Genomic DNA, 27,206 nt, shown 5'->3' on the forward strand with positions numbered 1-27,206 from the left:
TAGAACTATAATCTAGTACCTTTTAATTTACTATAAATTATCCAGTCTCAGATATATTGTTATAGTAGCTCAAAATGAGCCATGAGATATATCAACCTTGCATCTGAAAACTGTATTTGGATAGCTGTGATTAATATATGACAAACAAAAATATATTTAGGATATAAAATTGTCACTCTTCCTGGGTATATTTGTGACATACAAGTGCTTCCAAACTTTAATGTTAAACATATGAATCTCCCAGGAATTTAATTAAATTAGACTGTTGTCACAGGCTTTGAGATGAGACCTGGAATTCTCCCTTTCTAATAATGCCTCAGTATATACCTAGGAGCTTTTATTGTTTTCAAATTAAAACTTATTTCAGATTCTAATACCTACACTGTATTATTTTCCCCATTTTACAGATACGGGAGGGTGGGGCAGTGGAAGGGAGGCTATGATGTTTGTGCCACTACTGCACCTGTTGGATTGTTTTGCCAGGCCAGTTGTTATTGTAGCTTGTAGGATTCGCATCTGGGCATCGGTGATTATTTTTATCCTTCAGCAGCAGCAGCAGCAGCAGCAGCAGCAGCAGCAGCAGCAGCAGCAGCAAGAATAGATGTCTAAAAGCTATTTCCCTAAGAAGGCTATGGCAGCCCCTGTTGTTTTACTGGTGATAATGAATGGCGCAGTATTTATACCATCCTTAAGGTATCAAGCTATAAGTTTAAGAGTCTGGATAAGGCTCTGGCCATATAGCTGCACAGGGAAGACTACAGACAAGTAACCATATTCGTTTCTACTATTTTTCATCAGATTATTAGAGGATTTATATTCCATAAGCAAAACACAAGAGACAATTCCTGTTGTCCTTAGCACCTTTTATTGAAGTAAGACCCTTGATGACAATATGGCAGGCATATCATTGCCAGCCAAGAGGGGTGTGGTGGAGGACAGACATGCAGACAGAAACAGTAAGATTCAGAAAAACAATAGCATTACATGGGATAGACAACTCCCCAAAATTGTACAGCAAATACTGATTCCTTATCTATATACACTGCCCCATGCCCCACCCCCTTCTAAGGATTCAATCTTCAAATAATACAATGTTCTGCCACAGAATTATTATTGGCCTACACAGCTCCTCTGGCAGTGAGAGGGAGCTGCCAAGTTCCACATGGGTAGAGGTAGCCAGAAACACACCCAACTTCTTCTATCTGAGGCTTGCTACTATAAAAGCAGCACCTTCAGGGAGGCTGCAGTTGAAGATGTAGTTCTGGTACCCCCTAGGCAGCCTTTTTTGGCACACGAGGTTAAGTGGCAAACAGAAATATGAGCCCAATCTTGAAAGAGGTTTTTAAATGTTTTTTACTCTCTTTCTCTTCCCATGCATCCACCTTCTCCCGGTTTAGGGCTTTAATTCCAGTATATCTGTCTCACTCTCTTAGATTCTACTTGGGTATTTACTTCTAGATCTCATCTGAGGTTTCAGTCATGGGACTTGCCCTGGGGATGGGGGAGGATAGGTGTGTGCTAGTAATATTGCACTGACTCCCTTCCATCCACCACCCTGCTTTCCTATTATCCAGTGAGGTTGATGTAAGTATTTGCAGGGAAAGAGTGGAAGACAAGTCACCTTTGGGTGGGGGTTGCCAATCTTTTGACCTACTTTCACACTGCTATCTTCTCGGGCCTTGGAAGACGGCTGATCCCAGAAACCAAGACCAGAAAGAGATATCCCATGCCAAGTAGTACTGGCACTTTGCAGCGATATTCCCCACTGTGGAAATGCCACAGCAGTAGTAGGGCATGCCAGTGTTAGTTTAGTCTATTGAGCTTTGCCACTCAGTATATTTTTGAGGTTATCTTCCAAATACTCTCTGTATTCTGAATCCAACTCTACAAACTATTTTGAGGTGGGATGAGTAACAAAAAACAAGAATTAAGGCTGTGGCTGTAGTCAATGATACAGCACTTGCCCAGTATACATAAGGCCTTGGTTCCACCTCCAACAATGCTAAAACAACAAACAAACACAAACCACAGTTAATAGTATTTTTGGTATCATATACTTAAGGTATAATAAACATAACAGAGGCTACAAATACCCTATGGCCATGATATCCAGCACAGTGACTGGTCCTTGCTCTACTATAACCAAACATATCTTCAAATGATAAAACACATAACTCTCACACATCTTCAAAAGATACATATCACATAACTTTCATCATCCTAGTATAAGACATTTGAACTTTGATTGTCCTAGGGCCCATTGTTAAAAGAAGGTAAGGCAAGTGTGTCCTTTATTCATAGCATTTGCTTACCTCTCCCAGTTTTCCTTTGGGTAAGCTTGTAGCCATCCTGAATAGAATAGCACGGAACAGAACAGAACAGTGTCACACAGAACACCACTGGACAGCCATGCACAGCACAGCACTGCACAACATTGCACAGCACCGCACAGCATAGCATAAAATAGCGGCTACAGAGCTTCATACTCAGTATAGATTTGGGGTTATATCTAAGATAAATTGCAGTCTTCCACTTGAGGGGAGAATGGCAGTACTGACACAGTAACAGTGGTTATTACAGAGGCAGCAGTACTATAAAAAGCATACCCAGAAACCCACGGAAAAGGTTGCCACCTCTTTAGAATATCCTGCTGGCCAAGATCCTCCCAAAGGTCTGACACGGGGTGGAGATAATGGAAGATAGTGACCAGTATTTGTAGCAGCAGTGAAGTTCCTTTGTAAATTCTTTGGTTCAATGAGGTAACACTGCAGCTACAATGAACCTCAGGACCCTGAGGAAGTCAGCAGTAACGTGTAGCAATGCCAGGGCTTGGTTCCTTTGGGCTTCTGTTGTATTGTTAGGGGAGAACATAAGACTGAGCTAGAAAAAAGGACACTTTGGCGGTAATTTCCCTCTTGCCCTCCTAAATGTTTTTCCAAGACAAAAGCTAGCTACCAATGTCAGGTCTTGGCAAATGCAACAGCTCTAGTTCTTTGTACATTAATCTCTGTGGTTTCACCTTCCATAGCTTCAGTTCTCATGATCAGCCATGGTTTGGAAATACTAAATATGATATTATAGAGTAAAAAGAAGGGATAAAGTTTTAAATTATGTGCCATTCTGAGTAGTGTGATAAAATTTGCTCCATTCCACATGGATCATGAATCATCTATTTATCCAGTGTATCCATGCTATATAGGCTACCTCTCTTTAGTCACTTATTAGTCCCTTCAGTGATAAGATTAACAATTGTGGTATATACAGGCTTTAGAACTATCCAAGATCTAGGCATCCACCAGAGGGGACGCTTTAGTACTTAGGCCCAGAAGATAAGATGGGATACTGTTGTCTAGATCCTGCATGGATCCTAATATTTTCTGGAGCCTGGCCCTGGCTAAAAACACTCTCATAGTTTTGCTTCCTTGAGGCTAGCCGCTGAGAAAGCACCCTCACCTTCATGCATCCATGCATCCTAAAGTTGTCAGTTTTAGGACAGTACTCTGGTTAGAAAACAGTGACCTCTACTAAGGAAGCAAATAGTCAAGCTATGGTAGGGAGGCTATGAGTTCAAGAGGAGAACTTTCTTAGATACTTGAAGCTATGGTAGGAAGAATTCAATGCCTTGGCACTTGCTTACCCAGCCAGGGTGGACTCAGGTTTTCCTTCTGGCTAACTTCCCCTTCTCTAACTTATTTCTTCCTGCCTCATTAGGTAAAAAAGAAAACATAAAAATAAATAAAATCAAAGACCATTTACAATATAATAAGAACCCTCTCCCCCAATAATGGAACTATATCCAGAAGTCGGCTGCAATTGAAACATTAGAGGTTCAGAGAGGGAAGCCCTGGCAGATGACTCCTGGTGATATCAGGGCAAGATACAATTAAAGTAGCGGTCCATCATGTTAAGACAGGAAGGCCACAGCAACAACACTGTCAACTAGCTGTCAGGAAGGGTAGACATGGAACCACTTCATTTATGCCTGGGTTTTACTGGAGGGGAGGATGAATCCGTGGGTATACCCAACATTTGCTCCCCTTCTACGCCATTTTTCCTTTTGTGCCTCCTGCTGCGAAGTTTGGGTGAGGGCCTGAAGCTGGTGTCAGGTGAATGCATTCAAGTCAAGCCAATGTGCGTGGACAATGGCTAAGCTAGGTCACTAGCCCTAGAGAAGAGGGAAATTGCACAGGCAGTTTTGCTGTGAACATGAAGAGGATAGTGTGGCAAGGGAACATAATGAGTTTGGGGCATCTTTGGTGTCCTAGTACAGAGATGAAGGCACTTTATCATTTCTATGGGCAGTGAGTGGTTCCCACTCACAGAGAAAGAACATGGTACAACCACACCTTGCTGCAGCTCTGCAAGGTAGAAGCCTGGGGTCTTCCCAGGCTCTCCTCCATGGCTGGCACCATCTGCTAAGTAATTTCTATACACTTGGCTAGCAAACTGCTACTAAAGGTTGAAAACACTTTCCATTGTGGGTAGGCAGGGGTGCAGCGGCACTGGCAGATTTAGAAATTGTTGGGCCCCAAGTGCAGGCTCTCTTTGAGGCATCTAAGCTGCTCTTCCCCAAGTTTAATCTTCTCCTCCAACTCTCTCTGTTCAATGATGAGAGCAGATTTCATCTTCACAAAGTGCTGGTAATCTTGGAGCTGGTCCTGAGGCAGGTATCGGGAGACCATGCTGAACACCAGCTTCTCCCTGCGGTCCACGTGCTCCTTCAGCTCCTTGGCATCTGCCAACTGACTTGTCAGCTGCTGCTTCTTCTCCATCAGCACCAACTGGGAAAGCAGAGGACCAATTAGAGACCATGCCAATCCCCAGGCATCTGCACAGCAGTCTTTCACTAAGGAAGCAGCTACAGAGCGGCTATACATTCTGCTAATTAACCAGCCCTAGATTTCTTGCTCCCCATACACATTAACACTCAAATCTCCCTTGTCTGTAGCTGGCAAAAGACAAGCATGACAGCAGTTTTGGATCGGGAGTGTGCAATCACACCTCTCCATCTCTAAGGCTGCCTTTAAACCATGAACGACCACTTGGTTTGGCATCAAGGAAGCCTTTCTCACAAAACCAATCTAAGTCCCTTCTGTTTGCTGGACAAACATCACTGTGGTGCTGCTTCCTGTATGGCGTCGTCTCTGTGTGAGTGGACATGCATGGGGGTGTGCAGTTGTGTGTGTGCACATGTGTGGAACTCCTTCCGTGGATCAGAGTTACTTGTGTAGGGGAGGGTAATGGAGTCTAATTCAAATATTATCACAGAATGAAACAACCTATAAAACGGAGGGCCTCTTTTCAAGTCCAAGGGATCAGGGACAATTTGCTACTGCTGTTCCTGTCCCTGCTGCTGTTTCTGCTTCTGCTACCACCCCCACCCCTATCACTGCCATCGCCATCAGTCACCACCACTAACAGCTAGCACTGCTCTGTTTTGAACACTGTTTTATGCAATTAACTTGGATTATCTCAACCATTACTGAAACCCCAATGGAACAGGTTGCACGCTTATTTCATTTTATAAATGAAGCAACTAAGACAGAGGAAGGCTAAGTAAGCTGCTTATAGTCACACAGCTAATGTGCAGAACAAAACTGTCAGGGCACTAAAAAGCCAGTGCTCACACTCTCAATGCTGTTTTCTGTCTCTGAAAAGGAAAGAGGCATTTCTTTCATCTACACCCTCAGGGACAACATCTGTACCTTCTCCTGGTTGGTCTCTGAATCGATGCTGTTGAGAGCATTCTCTACCCGGGCCAGTCGTCCAGACAGTGACAGCAACAGGTTGACCACTTTGTCCAGATCCCCAATAAACAAGTGATACTTTTCAAGCTCATTGGATTTGCAAACAGCTTTTAAGTTGGCCTCTACCTCCTCTCCAAGGGCAGAATTGGCATTGATGTCATCCAGTAGCCCTCTCTGGGCCTCCCTCAGGACAGAAAGTTTCCGACCAATGCTTTCAATGAGCTGAATCTAAGAGAGTGAAACAGAAGACAAAGGATGAACATGGACTTCAATAGAAACAGATTTGGGCTTAGCAGAGCACATGCCTGTATCCTGGCACTGGAAAGGTAAAGGCAAGAGGATTACAACCTGGCTTACATACTGAGACCTTGTCTAAAGAACCAGACTAGAAATAGAAGGTAGAGGGAAGGAGGGATAGAGGAAGGAAAGACAAGAAGGAGAGATATAGAATGAAACCTGAGCAAGTGCTAAGCAATTCCAGTTTTCTGAGTAGGTACCTTCCCTCTCTGTTTGGTAGGAATTTCCACGTTACCACCAAAGTTCTTGGTATTCAATAAGTGGTACCCACGGCCCAAGCTACATTTGCAAAATGCAACTGAGACTATAATAAATGGGGACTACGGAGCTCCTGAGACCCTAAATTGGAAAGAATTGTCATCAGATATTTGCTAATCACTTCATACGTTTTCCTTTGGGGCTGATGATAGTGTGCTTGGTCCTTTGAGGCCTTTGGATGAGAATAAAAATTCTGCAGTCACAATGACTATGTTTAACTTCTTGCTCTGCCAATTTCTATCTGCAGGACCTTGAATGATTTGACTTAATTGAGCTTTACTTTCTCTCTTTGTAGAAGAATTATAGGTAAGTGTTGTGTTCATTACGCTCAGTGGTAACGATTCAATAATAATTAAAAAGACTTAGCACAGAAATTGTTCAATAAAAAGTAGTCCACTGTTATTACTACTGGTCAAAATGACCCATTACTCTACTCTTCAGAACCATTCAGGTTTAGCTCTCCACTCCACTATAATCACAACCCTTATTCTTGACTTCCTGAATTGATTCTGCAGTCTTACTTGCTCAGTTTCTCTATACTGGGGCTATTCTTGTTATTTCTCCAAGGTCCAGCGTTGCTCCCAGCCTTCTTATAGGAAAACCCCTTCTAGAAGTCTTTTCTTAGTGCTTTTTTTTCTTTTTGGAGCTTTGAAGTATTTTACTCCTAAGGGTATAGTTCAGAAGTAGAATGCTTCCCCAGCATGCATAAGGTATTGACTTCCATGCCTAGAGTTTGCAAACAAGCAAACTGAAAACCACAAACAAAAGAAAACAAAACTTCTAGAATCAGAACTTCACAGTGTGTGGTGGTGTGAATAGGAATGCCCCCCATAGACTCATATTTGAATGCTTGCTCATTAGGGAGTGGCACTACTTGAGAGGGATTTGGAGGTGTGGCCTCTTGAAGGAAGTGTATCCACGGGGTGGGCTTTGAGGTTTCAAAAACTCACACCAAGCTCAGTGCCTCTCTCTTCCTGCTGCTTATGGATCCAGATGTAGACTATCAGCGGCAATGTCTGCCTGTGTGCAGCAATACTCCCCACCATGATGATAATGGACTAAACCTCTGAAACTGTAAACAAGTCTCAATTCAATGCTGTGGTCATGGTGTCTCTTTACAGCAATAGAACTTTAACTAAGACATAGCATAATTTTATTTTTTTATAATTCTATTTTATGTGTGTGAGTCTAATTGTTCACGGTTTATTATAAGTTTCTCAAGGGAAGTACTGCCTATGTGGTAGGTTTTATTTTTTGTATCAATCTAAATGAATAAGAGAAGAACAATTAACTTTGACGCACAGTCTCAGAAGTTTCAGTTCATTGTGGCAACCAGGAGCACAGAGTGTGAGAGAGCCTGTACTATAGGTATTCCCATCCTCACCCCTTTATTATATGTGGGTCCCCAATCTATATGATGGTGCCATTTGCATTCTGGCTGTATCTGGACAGGCTCTGCAGTCTCTAGTCACCTAACAATCTGATCATCTTGACGAGACTAAGTGCCATGGTCTATTCTTCCAATTTATAGCAGTAATCAGTTGTGTGCCTACACTCACAAGGAAAGCAATGGGGTAGAGTGGAATTTTGGAGCCATACAAACACCTGGATAGCAATCATGTCTTCTACAAACTCTGAAACTTTGGATACAAATAATTTACTTCTTCATCTATAAACTAGAGCATTCTACCTTTGCCCAGGGTGCTGTGGCAATTTATAGTAATATGATCGCAGAAGCAAACTATTTGCTGCTGTATCTGAGACAGTAAGTGCCCAATGCACATTTATTTGTGTTATCATCATCATAAACATTATTATTACTATATTTTGGCTTTTGAGACAGGGTTTCTCTGTGTATCTCTGGCTGTTCTGGAACTATCTCTGTAGACCAGGCTGGCCTTGAACTCACAGAGATTTGCCTGCTTCTGCCTCCTGAGTGCTGGAATTAAAAGCCTGTGGCACCAACGCCCAGCTATTATTACTATTATTATAAGGAATTCAGGAAAACATGTCTAGTAGCTGGAGGGATGTGTCAGTGGTTGAAATGCATGCATGTAAGTATGGGGATCAAAAGAAGCCAAGCACAGCAGAATATATCTGTAACCCCAGCATTGGGGGATGATAGAAGAAGAAGGATCCCCAGAGTTTAGTGAGAGCAACAACCTGAAAAAGAATAAGGTAAGAAGCAATTGAAAAAGCAACCCAGTGTTGACTTTCAGCCTTCACACACACATGCATACATATATGTGTGTACACATATACATCCTGGTACAGATATATACCAGAGTGAGTGAGTGTTAGCTAGGAAGCAAGAGAGAGTGAGAGCAAGCAGGTGAGCAAAAGACAGAGAGAGAGCACCTCACTTAGCTAGCAAGTTCTGAACGCCATGATGCTATTCTAGGATGCCTACAGCTTTTGTAGCCAGTTTTGCATTGTGGTTAAGATCATGGACTCTGGCAACATACTGTTTTGACTGTCAAATCTGCCACAAAGTAGTGGTCTGACCTGTTACACATTATTCAACCTCTGTGTGCTTCAACTTTTCTACAGGAAAAAATGTAGGATAACAATAGCACTCATATCCCAGAGCGGTTATGAGAATTAAATGAACTAATAACAGTTTCTTGAAGTAAGCTCCATTCAGTGTTTGATTTATTATTCTAGTTTAGGATTCTGGGATGTTAGGTTTGGGGTATTCCTTTCTAACAGTTCATTTGGTAACGTTGAAGGTGACCAAGACAAAGAGGTTCCAAAGCCTGTTGTCAGGAGAAGTCAGGAAATCATCGTTTGTTCTTGGAAGTGTAGGGAAAAATCACCAAATCTGCCGAGGGATATGACTTAGGAAACATAACTAGGACTCAGACCATTCTCTGTTGTTTTGTCACCTTCCACTCTCTCATACAACAGTCAATGTTAGTGTCAAAGAATGGCCCACTTGGATTTTCACTTACTCACCCAGGAAGCCAACCTCCGGGGACCGAGGGAGAAATGAAAACAGAGGAGCACTTGACTTCCCAGTACCTGGGCTCTGTAACCTGAACCTTTTGCTTGGGGAAGGTATGCACTGTGTGAAGCTGGCAAGTCATCACAGGCTGAGCCAGAGCTGAGCTGTTTTTCTGGAACACTGCAAATTGATGACCTTCCTTTTCTTTTTCCCGTACGCACAAACACTGCCCTGCCCCACCTGTAGTCATCGCAAATCACTCTCTGTTATTCTGTTCTTGGCCATTTCCAGTCATCTCTCTTCCCCTAGCTAGACTTTCATTATGTTTGTCCCTGGAAAGGCCAGGCCTTGAATAAGCAAGGAGCAACTCTGCCATGTTCAAGAAACATAGAATCCAAGGAAGAGCATCTGGATCAATACAATTTGACACTTCCATGGTCCAATTATTTCCCTGACATTTTGCTTCATATGGGAAATTGAAAGGAGGGCTTCTGAAAATGGTCTTATGTTTTCCTACAGGTCATGTCCTGAAAGAGAAATATGGGCAGATGAGCAATTTACATTGTGTTCATATGTCCACAAAATGGTAAATTGGGCCTTTGAGGTTGCTATGACAACTCTATTTGCTTATGAAATAAAAGAGGTAAGTGCAAGGGGGTAAAATGATTCCAGGAACTTGATTAAAAAACTAGGCTACTGGTACTTAGAGGAAGAAAGGGAGGCTTGGAACAACAACAACAACATCCCCATTTACCTATTTTGTATTTTCAAGAGATAATTGACCATCACTGCAAATAAATAATAGTCTGCCAGCCTATAATTTCCCCTTAGTCAGTCTGTTCTCTCTCCCAGAAACTTACAGAGAATACAAATTAATGACACTGCCATTGGCCAGAGCTCTGATGTGCCTCAGGCAGTGAGTTAGATTGCTTAATTTCAAAGGACAGTATGGGAGAGCAGAAATCCAGTCCTGCTTTCCAGTCCAGGACCCATTATTTAGTATGTCACCTTGGAAAAGGTAGTTCCTTTAACTGGTTAAAAAAAGTGGGGGCGGTAGTAACACTTACCTTGCAGGACTAGGGCTGTAACTCAGCGGTAAAACGCTGGCCTGGCAAGTGCCAGGCTCTGGCTTCAGCCCTAGCCCTGCTAAAGAAAGACAGTGTGTGGGCAGGGGAGAGGGAGGCTGGCTGGGGATGCGGCTCAGTGCAAAGGGCTTCTCTAACACACACTAAGCCCCACTTCTGATCAATACTATGAAAACTTCGACTGAGACTCTTTCCCGTTGAGCATTTAGAGCAACAGCAAATCACCAGTGCAGCACACAGAAGGCCGCGGGTTCAACCTCCAGTGACAGCAGACAGACGGATGGACGGACGGACGGGGACACACAGACACACACATGCGCGCGCACACACGCGCACACACACACACACACACACACACACACACATTCCTACAGCGGCATGGTTCTAAGGATTAGAGAGATGATGATTTGTGCTCCTACAACTGGAGAAGAGACTGAGGACAGGTTGCTTGATTCCCACACTGCGCCACGGGAACGAAAGACAAGCTAGATGGTGTGGAATGGCTAGTCGTCCTTCAGACACTTAGCTAAAGGCTGAAAATCTCTGCAACGTACCAAAGCCTTACCTTTTTTTGAGCCAGTTCATAGTCAACTCCCTCCTCTCCCAGGCCTGCCTCTGCCATCTCAGGCTGCTCTTTTAGCTTATTCAGCAGTTCTGCCTTGGCCACAGAGATATTATAATACGCTGAGTAAGAGGTAGGGATTCCTGGGGCCCCTGGAGGAGGTGAGAAGTGCTGAAACTCTTGTCTGTGGAAACAAAAGGTGACAGTTTGAGCACTTTTGTTGAGAGACCACTGATGCTTCTCTTTCCTTGGTTTTCTCTACCTATAACACGACAACACTTTCCCTGGCTATTATAAAATGACCCAGAAGGCACTGTTCAAACATGACCAGGTCACATGGAGTCTATCTAAAAGTCAAGACCAACTTTAAGAATGTAGAAGTCTATTTCCTTGTCCATCTATGTCCCAGCCCTTGTTAGCTCATAGGACTTTTTATCATTTGGCTCAGTCATTAACACCCTATTAAAACATAGAAGAACTTTCAAGACCTCATTCTGATAATAAATGATTCTCCTTAGTTCATGGCCTTCTGGAAGGGACTGAGCAGCAGAGAAAGAAATATGTTCCTCCAAGCCTGGGAACCTCTCCTCTATCTAAGCACAGGCCCTACTTAGCCCATCTGCTTGCTTACAAAGGTACCTGTGGTTTTCCTCATGCTCTTTTAGTTTATCCTGATGCCACTCCTACTTGAAATGGCCACTCCAATGTACATGTCCCATAACAAAGAGGTCACCTGCGACCTCAACCATGATCACCATTTTGAAGGCCGGGATTAACATCCCTGCTAAGAACTTGTCACAGACCACCACATCTCTCATGAGTTCTTCTGACACTGCTTCTTGTACGGCATCCCTTTGGCCTGAGAACAGACAGCATCTCTCCACGTCCAGAATACTCCTACTAGTCCCAGCCTCCTGCATGGTTGCAGAATGAAATAGAGGATGAAACCAGTGACACACAGGGGCTTGACAAGAATAGCAGCAGACCCTGTTGCCTTGGGTTCAATGAAGCCTGGCTGGATGTGAACAATTCTGCCAAGAGTTTGTCCAGGGCTTATTTATGCAAGGGCAAAACGTCCATTCTCACTGTATGTATGTATGTATATGTATGTATTTATGTATGTATATATACACACATATAGTGTTATGTATGCATGTATGTATGTATGTATATATATATATATATATATATATATAATTCCCTTTGTCTAGCAGCTACTCTTACCACCCACCTGTCTGTGTCGCCAGCCCTTTCTAACCTCTAGCTGTTTCAAAGAGAAAACAGGAGAAACTCATTAGTCATTTTTGAAGCTATTTGTAGCTCTTAGATAAAGGTCAAATATAATAGCTAAAAAGGCTCCACAGCTATTTACTGATTCATGCTCTGCTGTCTCTTAATTCATCATACAAAGGCAACCGGGGCATGCCAATAATCCTCATTCTAGAGACATTTATTTTACACAGTGTTTCAAGCTTACAACTATAATATTAATATATACACAGTGTTTGCTATACACCACAAACTGTCCCAAGACAGGTAACACACATGTGCACAGCACACACATGTGCAATCATGAATACTCACAACTGAATGCTCATCATGACCACTTTACAGACAGGAAACATGAAGAACCAAGAGGTAAAATTATATTCCCCAGATCACCAGTCAGTAAACTACACACCAATGATATCTTCTTTGGCAACCTGACTCCACATCTGTGCTTTTATCCTTTATATGATAGTAACAAATGAACAACTTGCTACTCTACAAACCCCTACTTGTAAGGAACTTTCAAGCTGGACTCTGTCTTTGCTATCAGAGGAGAGAAAATATTATGGAGGGAATACAAAGAAATGAACTTTAAGAACTCCTATTTATAAGAATTTATGCTACACATCACTGTTCTGAGTCAGAAACTGTAACAATCAAAAATCATGACCTACATGGAGAGTCAGTTCCTCAGCAGATACGGTCTTGCATCATGTTATGTAGAACATATTGAGCACTGTGCTCTGGGGTTCTTTTCCTCATTACTCTCATGAACAGGGAATTCATTACAAGAAATCTATAGGAACCTAATCTGAATTTGAAAGTAAACATTAAATGTAAGATCAGAACCTTCCACTGAGCACTGAGAGAACATCCTTAGAGTTTGCAAAGCAAACAAGATCTACACTGGCATCTGTTATTAGCCTGGAGCAACGTCTGACAATTTCCATGACTTCCTCCTATATGTGTTATGGAAATTGTAACTAAAAAGTAAAAGTGTGGTAAAGATGCTGTGGCTTGGCATGGCTGCAATTTTGATGTCTTTATTTGCTTTTCACATTGAAAACTGTACATGTCTACTGGTTTTTAACACTATCTAACTTGTACTTTCCCAGGGTCTGAAGAGGACCTTCTTCAGGTCCCAAGATACTGAAATGACACTGTGGGCAATGACACTGTTGGACTACCTGAGTTATGGTTCCCTGTGAGCTTGTAAGAAAATCACATTTCCTCCCCCTAACTTCACGTTTCTTGTCTGAAAGGTGGAGTGGAATAATTGTAACTCTTTCTTAGGCTTGTTAGGGAAGACTAAATCAATGGCCTAATAAATCCATCCTAAATTAAAAATACTTATACTACACCTAATCTCCCAAACTACATCTTAGTAGCACAGCGCATTGTAGAGTGTCCATGGTTTCTCTCATTAATGCAGGGCTGATTGGTCCTGCTACTCCCCAATACCACTTAAGGTTATTGTACAGACTCTTGCTAACTTAGGAAAAGGTCAACCCCCAACTTAAAATGCCATTTCTACCAAATGCGTGTTGCTTTGGTATCATTTTCAACTGTAAGAAAGAGTACATCACATGTCAGGAATGATCTGCCCATGAAAAGACATCAAATCATGCACAGCACATAGTAAACAGGTGAAGAAACTTCAGCTACAATGGAAATGATGCTCTTCCTTAAATCTTTATCATTGGAAGAAACATCAGAATTGATTTTTGCAGCTAGAAGCCAAGGCTGGGTGCAAATGAGGGTATTCCCTTGCGCCCCATAATTTGTTACAAACAAATCACTGGAGCAGGTTATAAGATGTATAGGAATAGCGATTTCTTTCTCAGTGGCCCAGGTGTCAGAGCAATAAAGCTTCATAAAGGAGCAAAGTCCATAGTCTAGGACTGCTACTTTGGGCACACATTGCCGTATAAGAGAGAAGATGACATTGTAAAGTCCCAGGCAACTGGAAGAACAAGATCTTTCTGAGAGAGGCTGCAGAATGAGATGGAGAACAGAAGGGGGGAAGGGGGGAAGGAAAAGGACGAGGATGAGGACGTGGACGACGAGGACGACGAGGACAAGGATGTTGCAGTGGCTGCAGCTGCTTGGATTTAGCGGCAGACAGATCTGGATTTGAGTGTTTGCTGCACAGTACTGAATTAATTAGTCTCTTATTTTTCTCAACTTCAGCTACCTCATTTGTCAAATGGGGATAATAATGGCCAACAGGGATGTTGGGAAGAATAACTGAAATAATGTACATTAAATGCCAGGCAGTGTCTGGCACATAGAAAGTGCTTAATTCAAGACTTATCTGATTATCTATTTAGCCTTCTGAAATATTAGTTCAGTGCCTACTATCTGCCAGGTAACCTTTCAATCTCGCAGCTGTAATACATAACGAGCACGGCACAGCTAGGTTCTGCAACACATTTTCCAGTTGCAATAAGGCAGCTTGAGAAGCAGCCACATGTGGTCTGCTAAGGGCTTCTCACAGAGCCCAGGAGCTGGGACTTATAAATGCTTTCCTTATGGCACCTCAGAGAACTGCTCAATCAGCTCCAGATAACCAAGTAACAAGATTAGCCTGTCCATAAAAGTCACATAAACAAGGTACTTCTAATAGCAACTCCTCCCAGGCAAGATCCTGCTATAAAAAGATTTAAAGAAAGCAATTAGGGGACACCTGTCTGCTCATCCCTAGTGGAGCCCTGAAAGGCGGCAGGCAGAGCTAAGAGCCCAAGCACTGAGCAACGGAGATCATGAAGTTTCTGTCTGGGAGCAAAAAGGACAGGCACACACTGTGATACACACATGAGCACTCACATAGAAGCCAATGGCAGGCCCCAATTCTGTTTTGATCTCTTGGCCCAGCCGGCTCACCCTGTCACCTACTGCCTACTGTCTGGAAAGCCAGAGGACGGAGAAAGCGGAAGAGACAAAGAGTGCCATTAGCTGTTGTACAGAGTTATCAGGGCGTAAGTGCCTAGCTCCAGCAACACCTTTCTTCTGGCATTAGGGGAAGAATTCAGAGGCCCATGCAGATAGGAGCCCGGTTTCAGAAAAGGCACAGGACAAAGAATGGTTCATGCTTTCCTGATGGGGGCCAGATAGTGCTGTATACTTTAAAGGTCCACTGAGAAGCAATACCAGATTTTCTTAATGATAGGGATAAAACCTTGAATTCCATCTCCTGAGCACTTACTATGTGCCAAGTACCTATTTGTGTACTTTACATGCAATATCTTAGTAGTCAGAACCAGGTAGAGCAGGTACATTATCATGCCTGTTTTCCATGTAAGAAGACTGGGCATCAAGGCTAGGAGTAGAGGTGACATGCAATTCATGCCACTGGCTACCTTTTCTGAGACCCAATGTCTTTCCCAAATACTTACTTTGGGGTCACAGTAGCTTCCTGCTCAGTTGTCCTCCATAGTCCATGAGTGCCATGATAGCAAGGAGGTTGAGCTTTCTCAGGCTGCGCTCCAGTGTGGCCCCTTAGTGGAGGCACAAAATCACTGGGATGCAGAGCAAAGGCCTCTTGCTCTGGTAGACTCTGTGTAGCCTGCCTTGAGGTCTCCAGGTGGCCCAACTTCAGGGTCTGTGGCTGCTCCAGGCCCTCATCTAGATTTGGGGCACGGGAACCAGGGGTTTCTGAACTAAAATACTGGGGTGGTAGGTCCTCCTCCTTTACTCCCTCCTCCTGCTCCTGCTCCTTTTCCTCCTCCTCTATTCCCTCTTCTTCATCACACCTCTGTTGCTGCTGCTGCTGCTGCTGTTGCTGCTGCTGCTGCTGTTGCTGGGCCGCACGGAAAAGCCTATATTTTTCCCAGTTGGGAGGAGGAGGGCGAGGGGGAGGAAAAGCCTTCTTTCGGGCCCCAAGGAGTTCTGGCTGAGTCTCATTGCCTTTAGCAAACGGTTCCCTCTGAGGCTTTCCCCAGGCCCGGGTGTTTTGAGGCTCTAAGCTGATGTGACTCTCTGAGAAGGCTCGGCTTCGCAGTGGGCGTGGCATGGAGGCAACAGAACTCCCATCCTCATAAACGGAAGATTCCTCTGCTTTGTTCAATGCAAGTTTGAAGTCTCCCAGGAGGTCAAGAGAAGAGACTGCTCGGTAGTTTGACAAGTCCAGTGCTGGGTTCTCAAGGCAAGGATGGAAGGGAGTAGACCATGAAAAGCTGGCCTTAGAATGCACCATTTCCCTGAAAAACAGCAGACAAACATTGACCAAGACAGCATGTGGTGAATGGGCCTGTATTTTGGATGACAATTTCTGTAAAGTTAAAATGACTACAAAATTCTAATCTATGTAGAAAATATAATGTCCATGAGGATAAGGATGTAACAATGAAGACGACAAATACTGTTTTTTGTACATAAACTAAGTACTAAACACTAGTGCAGTGGTTCTTAATCTTCCCAATGCGACCCTTTAACACATGTGCTGACCCCAACCATAAAATTACTTGTTATTTTGTAATTGTAATGTTGCTACTATTATGGATCATAATCTAAATATCTAATATGTAGGATATCAAGTATAGGGACCCCCCAAAGGGGTTACAAACCAGAGGTTGAGAACCACAGCACTAGTGTATAATTTCAAGGCTTTCCATGTTCACGTTGATTTGCTCCCTACAGGAAACCTAGAATGTAGTTCTTACAGTTTGGGAAACTAAGACATAGCCAGGATAAGCAACTCTCAGGGTTATAAAGGTTATGTGGCAGAGCTAGGATTTGAACTCGAACTGTTTAGCCAAAGTCATGTCAGTCTGTTTATGGGACTCAGACTGGATAGACAATAATCTAAGCCTTATAATCCCGGTTTTCCTGTTTTACTTAATGATTCCTCTCCTTTTTACTATGAAAAGTTTCTAGTGCTTAGAAATATATAATGATTTCCATAATGAACACCCCCATTGCCACTTACTGCCCAGAATCAGCACAATTTAATACTTTACTATCAAAAGGTCATGAATTTTTCTTTTGGCTCACTCCTCACTTCCATTTTCCTACTGCTTGATGCAAAATAAGATTATAAGTGAAGCACATATAACATCCCTGTTCTTACATGTGTAATAAAATATTAAATAAGCTATTCACAAGTATCTGCCACATTTGGTTAAAAATATATGGAAAAACAAAAGACCCAGGATAGCCAAAACAACCCTGTACAATAAAGGAACTTCCAGAGGCATCGTCATCCCTGACTTCAAGCTCTATTATAGAGCTGTAGTCCTGAAAACAGCTTGGTACTGGCACAAAAATAGACAGGTAGACCAATGGAATCAAATTAAAAACCCTGACATTAACCCACACACACACCTACGAACACTTGATTTTTGAAAAGAAGCTAAAACTATACAATGGAAAAAAGAAAGCATCTCAAACAAATGGTGCTGGCATAACTGGATGCTGGCATGTAGAAGACTGCAGATAGATCCATGTCTATTGCCAGGCACACAACTTAAGTCCAAATGGATCAAAGACCTCAACATAAATCCAGCCACACTGAAACTCTTAGAAGAGAAAGTGAGAGGTACCCTTGAACGAATTGGTACAGAAGACCACTTCCTGAACATAACACCAGTGGCACAGACACTGAGATCAACAATTAATAAATGGGACCTCCTTAAACTGAGAAGCTTCTGTAAGGCAAAGGACACAGTCAACAAGACAAAAAGGCAGCCCACAGAATGGGAAAAGATATTCACTAACCCCACATCTGACAAGAGGGCTGATCTCCAAAATTTACAAAGAACTCAAGAAGCAAGTCTCCAATACACCAAAGGATCCAATCAAAAAACGGGGTACAGAACTAAATAGAGAATTCTCAATAGAGGAGACACTTAAGTGGCTGAGAGACACTTAAGAAAGTGCTCAACATCCTTAGCTGTTAGGGAAATGCAAATCAAAACAACCCTGAGATGCCATCTCAATCCTGTCAGAATAGCTAAAATCAAAAACTCTGACAGTTTATGCTGGAGAAGATGTGGAGAAAGGGGAACACTCCTCCACTGCTGGTGGGAGTGCCAACTTGTACAGTCACTTTGGAAATCAGTATGGAGATTCCTCAGGAAAATGGGAATCAGTCTACTACAAGACCCAGCAGTTCCACTCTTAGCCATATACCTAAAAGATGCGCATTCACACAATAAGGACATCTGTTCTACTATATTCACAGCAGCATTATTTGTAGTATTTAGAACCTGGATGCAACCTAGATGTCCCTCAACTGAAGAGTGGATAGAGAAAATGTGGTACATTTACACAATGGAGTACTGCTCAGTGGTAAAACAACAACAACAATGGAATCTTGAAATTGGCCGGCAAATGGATGGAACTACAGGAAACCATCCTGAGTGAGGTAACCCAGTCATAAAAGTCAAACATAGTATGTACACACTCATATATGAATTTCAGACATGGATCAGACGAGTGCCAGCCTACAATCCCACTGCCAGAGAGTCTGGGAAACAGGAAGGACCCTAAGAGAGATATGCATGGTACCCCAGAGAAGGGGAATGGGAAAAGATGTCCTGAGTGGATTGGGAGTATGGGGGGGAGAGGGAGCTGGGAAAAAGTGAGGGGGAGAAGAAGAGGGGAGAGGAGGACATGGGGGAGCAGGAAAATTGAGTCAGGGGAAGAATAGAGTAGAGCAGGATGAGAGATTGCATTAATAGAGGTAGTCATTATAGGTTTAAAGAGAAATCTGGTACTAGGAAAATGTTCAGAGAGCTACAAGGATGACCTCAACTGACAATCTAAGCAATAGTGGAGAGGCTACCTTGAATGCCCTCCCTGATAATGAGATTGATGACTACCTTGTATGCCATCCTAGAGCTTTCATCCAGTGGCTGATGGAAGCAAAGGCAGACACCCACAGCTAAACACTGAGCTGAACTCTTGGAAACCAGTTGCAGAGAGGGAGGAGTGATGAGAAAAGGGGTCAAGACCAGGCGGGTGAAACCCACAGAAACTGCTGACCTGAACAAGGGGGAGCTCATGATCCCCAGACTGATGACTGAGAGGCCAGTATGGGACTGATCCAGATCCCCTGAATGTGGGTATTTGTGAGGAGGCCTCGACAATCTTTGGGACCTCATGTACTAGATCATTATTTATCCCTGACATACAGATGGACTTTGGGAGCCCATTCCACATAGAGGGGACACTCTCTCAGCCTGGACACAGTGGGGAGGGCCTAGGCCCTGCCCCAGATGATATGACAGATTTTATCGATCCCCCATGAAGGACCTTACCCTCCCTAGAGAGTGGAGTGGGGATTGGGTTGGGGGTTGGTGTTGGTGGGGGGCGGGGGAGGAGGGGAGGGAGAGGGAGTTGGGATTGACATGTGAAGCAAGCTTTTTATAATTTAAGTAAAAATTTCCTTCTGATACATTACAACTTCAAATTTCAAAAAGAACCATTAAATTATAGGCTTTTCTGAAAAATAACTTTCAAAAGTAGAGTATTCTATTATCAAAAAATTGAGGATGGGGTAAAGAAAGATTAATAATATGAGCAAATATAAACTCAAATGAACTCACAGAGACAGAAGTGGTTTGCATAGGGCCTGGACAGTTCTGTTCCATTTCCTCTGTGCATGTATTGTGGCTTAGTTTTTTGAAATAGGGTTTCTCTGTGTAACAGTCCTGGCTGTCTATGGAATTCCCTTTGTAGACCTGACTGGCCTTGAACTCACAGAGATCTACCTGCTTCTGCCTCCCAAGTGCTGGGATTAAAGGTGTGTGCCACCACCTCCAGGCCCAATTTAGTTTTTACAGTATTCCTAAGTGTGAGAATGAGTGAGTCTCTGACTCTTGTGCCTTCTCTTGGGTTCTTTTCCTTCTGTTGTGTTTGTCATGTCCAACTTTTGATGTGATGGTTTTTGTTTTATCTTATTATATTTTATTTTTGTTATATTAAAATGAATGGATGAATGTAAATCTAGGCCCTAATAGATAAAGGCTAACAACTGAACTCTCACTTAATCCTACTGGGAGAGAAAAAAATCAGTTTTCTCCATAGAATGAAACTGGGTTTATCAACCACTCTAGGTCAGGCATCATGGTCATGGGCAGTTGGCCAACATGTATTGGACTCCACAATTCTGTTGTGTCTGTTGTGTGATTTTATTTGGATACAATTTGGGTTTTTTTGGGGGGGATGAGAGCATGGTTTTATTTTGTTTTCTTGTTTTTGAGGCATTTTGTTGTTGTATTGAATTTTTGCTTATTTGAGAAAGAACTTAAAAGTTGGTTGGACAGGGAGGAGAAGAGGATCTGGAAGGAGTTGGAGAAGAGGAAGGATATGATCAAAATATACTTAAAAAACTTAAAGCATCTTATGAAGGAACTGTAAGTACTTATGCTATGCTATGGATTGACATAATCAATCAGTAAATTTAGAAATAAGGTAGACTAGACAGGAGTGGTGACACACACCTTGAATCCCAGCACTCAGGAGGCAGAAGCAGGCAGATCTCTGTGTATTTGAGACCAGACTGGTTTACATAGTAAATTCCAGGATAGCCAGGGCAATATATACTAGAGCTATCCTGTCTCAAATAAAGGCAAGAAATAAGGTAGACTATAAAACATCATCTATATAAAACATTATAAAAACAAGGAGATAAAAATTGTTCAGTAAATCTCTTGAGACAACTTTCTATCAGTGATATGTATAAATATATATTATGTTATATATTTGTATAAATAAGAAAAATTTGAAATTTAGCATATGATTTCTCATAAGAAAAAGTAATATTCTTTAAGTTATAAAAGATAATCACCAAAGACAAAGTCCAGATTTATGTGAATATTTATAAAATGTCAAACTTCTACATGATAAGACTTATCAAAATTAAATGACATTTCTTCAGCTGATTATAAAGAGGTAAGCCCTTTATACTTATGATCTGGTTTCCTATGGTAGCCTGTGAGCAATCAACATCATGCTGAGTCCTGCCTACTGCCAAGAAATTCTAGGAGTTCAATTAGATCCACAGAGAGACTATGCATTCAACAGTCATGATGATGGCTGAGACTATTTCTTTAAAAAGAACAGGACACATAATGCTAACCCAGCTTAGATAAAATGGAAACAAAACATCATTCTTCTCATCACTAGTTCCCACATGAATCAGAAATTCATAACCACACATCTTCTCTTTTCTCATTTGGGTCTTAGCTTACCTGTAGATCCCTCATGCACCAACTATCCAACCTAGCATATCCTCTTAAGAAATAAAATAAAAACAAAAAGTTGTGAGTGGTCAGCAAAAGAATGGCAAATATCAGGTAGAGAAGCCCTTCTTGATGACTTTATCTATTATTCTTAATTACTATAATCCTACAGAGAGAGAGAGGGAGAGAGAGAGAGAGAGAGAGAGAGAGAGAGAGAGAGAGAGAGAGAGAGAGAGAGAGAGAGAGAGAGAGAGAGAGAGACTGACTTGTTATATTGTCTGGCTTTGAACTTAAACTCTTCCTTTGTCAGCCACATAAGAACTAGTATTATAGACATATCTTGTTATTCCCAGAAGCCATGAATCTTTATATACAAAACATAAATAAAACATGGAATGAAACATCATAAGCAAAGTGTAGGTAATATAAAGGAAAACAAAGTCAGTAACAAATTTAAGACTGTTTCAACTTCCAAATAAAACTAAAATAAGAGAAAACTCTAACAAATACTACACTTTCTTTCAGGACCCCAGTGAAGCTTTTTTAAATTTATATATATTGAACCAGAGGCAGTACAGATCACATTCTCTCATCATAATTCAGCAATACTGGAAATTAATTTAAAAAACATAAAAATGTATAGTACATATTTAAAAATGGAGAAACTTTTCCATTTTAGATAAAGAAGAAATCTGAAATGTAAACCATCTAGAAATCATCAGAAATCAGAAGCTATACTTCACTAAAAGTGGTAATTCAGGCAAAATTTATAGCTCTCAACACTTACATTAAAAGATGACCTTGGAACATCAGCTCTAAATGGATGTTTCCATCAAATCCCTCCCCTCAGAGCTCAGGTAACTCCTTGAAAGAGGAGGTAGAAAGATTGTAAGAGCCAGAGAGGATGGAGGACACCAGGAGAACAAGGCCCCTATGAGCAAAGCTCCTATGAACTCACAGAGACTGACGCAGCATGCAAAGGGTCTGCTCCGGGTCCTCTGTGTATATATTATAGTTTACAGTTTAGTGCTTTTATGGGACTCCTGAGTGTGTTCTGTCTTCTGATTCATGTTCCTTCTTTTGTGCTTTTTCCTTCTGTTGCTTTGTCTCATACAACTTTGATGTGATAGTTTCTGATTTTTCTTATTGTATTTTATTTTGTTATATTCTATTATTATCCTTTAGAAACCTGTTCTTTTCTAATGAGAGACAGAAAGATCTAGAGGAGAGGGGACGTGGAGAGGACCTGGGAGGAGTACAAGGAGAGAAAACTATAATCAGGATGCATTATGTGAGAAAAGAATCTATATTCAATAAAAGGACAAAGGATAATACAACAGTAAAATAAATGAATTACGTATTCAATTAACAAATTCTTAAACATAGAATCAAAAAATTGATCCAAAAAAGCAGAAAAATATTAAAATAAGTAGTAGAAAGAATACAGTGGAAAATAAATGATATAGCTAATAATTAAAGATAAAAATGGAGGGGCTTATGGAAGGGTTTGGAGGGAGGAAAAAAAGGGGAAATGATATAATTATATTATAATCTCAAAAATAAAAGAAATTAAATTTTAAAAAGAAAAATGATATAGTAAAATTGATAAACCATTTACTAGTCAAACAGAATACTTCTGATTTTTCTATATTGCTAACAAATGTGATAAAATTTTCTTATACTTTATAGCTTTCAGTGAATCAAAATAAATTACAGAATTCAATTTGTAAAATATATAGGCTCAATATGTTCCAAAAAGGGAAATAAGTATGGATACAATACAGAATAAATGAAAACAGTAAGAATCCCTTTTGATATAACAATTTTGAAAACTTAGGGCAATTTCTTAAGAAACCACTAACCACCAACACTGACTGATTGGAAAGGAGACTATACTCATTAGTCATAAAAAAAATCAGGGTACTTAATCAAAAGTACACAATCACACAGTTTTGTGTTGTTATGCCAATCAAGAAACATATCACACTAGTATAATGTATACTTTCTAGACTCTGAAATCTACAGAAGATAGAAGAGACTCAATTCTAATGACTAGGAAATATAGAAACAGTAGAGACAAGTCTCATCCGGGAGGATTTTTAAAAAATACACAATAAACATGCATGTTAATCTTAGAAATTAAAATCTCATTTATGATTAGGAAATCTATTTATATAATTGACAATACCAATAAATCAAAAGATAAATGTTATAAAACAGCTTCCCCAATTCTAAAACAATTTAACTGCAATTATCAAACCTTCCTACACTTAAAAAACAACTGGCAGGAAAATATAAGCTCGTTCTAAAAAATTATTGTTGTTATACCCAGGATTTCATGCATGTTCGGCATTCCTATGAAAATTGGGAACAAAAGAAACTGCCCAGTTTCCCAACTAGAACTTAAAATGATTCTGAAAATTCTATATACGTCATTTGACATGCTGAACATGCAAACAGTGGAAAGTGGTATTATGCATAGATATTATCTATCTGAAAATTCATGATAATTGAGAATGTAATAACAACAGTAAGAAAATTCAATAAGGTACAAAGGTAAAAAATGAATATACAGAAACCAACAACTTTTTTATGCATGCCACAATTAGAAAACATAATGGACTCTGGGAGCTTGTCCCAGTGCTTAGCTGTGGATCTCTGTCTCTGCTTCCATTAGTTACTGGATGGAGATTCTATGATGATAATACAGGTAGTCATCAATCTGATTACAGGCAAAGGTCAGTTCAGGCACCCTCTCCACTGATGCTTAGGGTTTTATCTGGGGTCATCCCTATGGATTTCTGGGAATTTCCCTAGTGCCAGGTTTCTCGCTAGACCCAATAATGGTTCCATTAATCAAGATAATTGCTTTCCTTACTCTCTGTCTCTGTCCTTTCCCCATCTTGACCATCCTGTTCCTCATGCAGGTGACCTGATCTAGTGGAGTTCACTGACTCTGGACTGACAGTGGGAGAACCCACATAAGCCCAAACTAGGCCCCCTGAACATGGGTGACAGTTGGGGGGTTTGGGCAGTCTGTGGGCCACTGGCAGTGAACCAGGATTTAACCCTAGTGCTTGAACCGACTTTATCTCTCCATTCTCTAAAGAGAGATACCTTACTCAGCCTAGATATGGTGGGGGGAGGGCCTTGGTCATGCCTCAAAGTAAGGTTCCAGACCTCATTGAATCTCTGTGAGAAGCCTTACCCTCCCTGAGAAATGGACAGGGGTGGGGTGGGGAGAAGGAGTGGGTAGCAGGAGGTGGGGGAGGTAGTGGGAACTGGGATTGGCATATAAAGCGATAAAAGATTGTTTTTAAAATAAAAAATGAGAAAAAGAAAATATAATGGAGGATAAGATCATACTTGTCACAGCAATTAAAAAGATAAAATATCTATGAATAAACCTAAGCAAGAAATATCTAGGACCTGTGTAGAAATCTTCAAAAACACTATTGACGTACATAAAACAATACGTACATAAATGGAAAGACATACATTTTCCTATCAAGGATGACTCGATACCTAAATTAACAAATAAACTTAATATGTGGCCAATAAAATTGTTAGCAGATGGAATTTTGGAAGATTATTCTAAATATTAGTTGGGAAAATAAAATTGTGATTAACATGAATGGTAGCAATGAGTTGTGAGGGAAAAGGAACCTTACCAATTGTGAAATATGCTCTGAAGCTATAGTAAACAAGGTAGCCTCACAAATAGAAAGGTGGATTCAAGGTATAAGATATAGAATACTGATGGAAGTGTAGCACCTGTAATATCAGCACTTGGGAAGGAGGCTGAGGCAGGTGGATTTCCATGAGTCCAAGGCCAACCTGGTTTACACAGCAAGAATCTGTCTCTAAATATTAAATCAAGTAATAAACATAACATACTCAATAGAATGCTAAACTGGTAAATTCAAGCACACGTGAAGTTAGTTCATTATTACCTTAGCTAGGAAAGATGGCTCATTTGCATACATTTTTGGAACAACTAAGATACTCCCTAGTGATAAGGCTAAACCTCCATGTCACTTTTTCCAATAAAGTTCACAACTTCTCTATAATGTAATTGAGGTATGTACATGGGGGCAGTATTTAGTTTGTGACTGTGTTTGCATAGCAAACATACTAAATTCCATGTTTCTTTGGAGTGATGTAGGCTAATATGAATTATTAATTTTATCAACCACATAATGCTTTTTAACTTTATTACTGGGCTGATATCTGCTATGGCTCTCCTCCTCCTCCTCCACCTCCTCCTCCTCCTCATCCTCATCAAAGTTACCTGGGGAGAGTTTACATGCAATTGTATAGGTCCTTGTCGCTTGGAATTGGGATTTCAATTTCTATGGTGGGTCCTAGGAACCTAAATTTTAAACAGCTGACTCAAGAAAGTCTAAAAAGATGCTTCCAGAATCACAGTATATAAAGAAAAGGCCAGAGTAAAGCATGGGAAGGATATTGTTGTTTGGAGATACAGCTATTTGTTCTGATTAGGTTGGATTTGAAACTACTCATGCTGTCCCTACTTCTCATCATATACACTGAATTGTCAATTCCTGCTTTCTGTCCCTGTATCTCTCCCACATCTCCACCTCAGTGTCCAATCTAGACCTTATACAATACAGTGGTTTCTCCAAAAGTATACCACTTTCACCATTTTCTTCAACTATTAAAACTAGCTCTACACAGTCCCTGACACAGCAAGTTCTCATTGGTCATATACAGTAATACTGCATGAGACTGTTGAGGTTACTTGTATGCATATTGGCCATAATGATTTCATGTGGGTACTCCTTCCACTTTCTAGAAGCATATCTGCTTCTTCCCTCTGATGTAAGTGGTTCTCTGATGCTCACGATGCTTCTCTGCATGCCAAATATTAGAAGATCAGTTCTTTTCATAGTAGGTTGCTCTATACTCTTAACAATTTCCAATAAGTAGCCTTGTTGGAGGCCAGTGTCTCCAGATATGAGTATGGTACCATAAATTTGTACAACTAGAGGGCCCTCAAAAGGCATGTGATGTAGGATGCCCCTCTGTGTGCTGTGATTATGGTTTTATTCCCATTGCTTAATAAAGAAGCTGCTTTGGCTTATGGAAGTACAGTATATAGGTAGGCAGGAAAGCCACACTGAATAGAGAGAAAGAAGGTGGGAAAGAAGGCAGAGTCTGAGAGATGCCAGTAGCTGCCAGGAAAGCAAGATGTAAGGTAACAAGCCATGAGCCTCGTGGTAAGAAAAATGATAGATATTGTGTATTTAAGAGCTAGGCATTAATAAGCCTGAGCTAATAGGTCAAACAGTTTGTAATTAATATTAAGCCTCAAAGTGGTTATTCAGGAACTGGCAGGCAGGAGAGAAACCTCCAGTTTCAAGCATGCTCTTTTCTTCCAACTGATTTTTATGTTGATTACCAGGGAGAGTTAAATGACATAAGGATGACTATTCAAAGTAGACATGTTTGTATACCTAATCTTTCAACTCTTCATACTGCTCTTATACCCAAGCTTGTTTTAAAATTTTTATTAGATTTTTTAAATATTAAAGACAACAAAATTGCCTTTGAGATTAAATGCAATAAAATATCATGGAGTAAACTTAACCAAGAAGGTAAAGGACTTCTACAATGAGGATTTTAAGCCTCTGAAGAAAGAGATTGGGAAAGACACAGAAATAAATGGAAAGACACCCCATGCGCACAGATTGGTAAAAATCAATATTGTGAAAATGACCATCCTACCAAAAGTATTTTACAGATTCAGTGCAATCCCAACAAAAATACCCACAATAATCTTCACAGAAAAAAAACCCTAAAATTCATATGGAACCAGAAAAGAATCCAGATAGTTAA

At 41.0% G+C, this 27,206-nt stretch overlaps 1 protein-coding gene across 1 annotated transcript in view; it reads right to left on the minus strand.

The window, feature by feature from the left end:
- Positions 1–846: 846 nt before the first annotated feature.
- Shroom4 (shroom family member 4) overlaps positions 847–27,206 on the minus strand; it is a 212,650-nt gene continuing 186,290 nt past the window's right edge. Inside the window, 4 exon segments of the mRNA XM_040733697.1 lie at positions 847–4,781; positions 5,706–5,975; positions 10,897–11,077; positions 15,558–16,361. Coding sequence (XP_040589631.1) covers positions 4,512–4,781; positions 5,706–5,975; positions 10,897–11,077; positions 15,558–16,361 — 1,525 coding nt within the window. The 3' untranslated portion in view covers positions 847–4,511.

Source organism: Mesocricetus auratus, unplaced genomic scaffold, assembly GCF_017639785.1.
Source record: "Mesocricetus auratus isolate SY011 unplaced genomic scaffold, BCM_Maur_2.0 Super-Scaffold_100033, whole genome shotgun sequence".
NCBI lineage: Eukaryota > Metazoa > Chordata > Mammalia > Rodentia > Cricetidae > Mesocricetus > Mesocricetus auratus.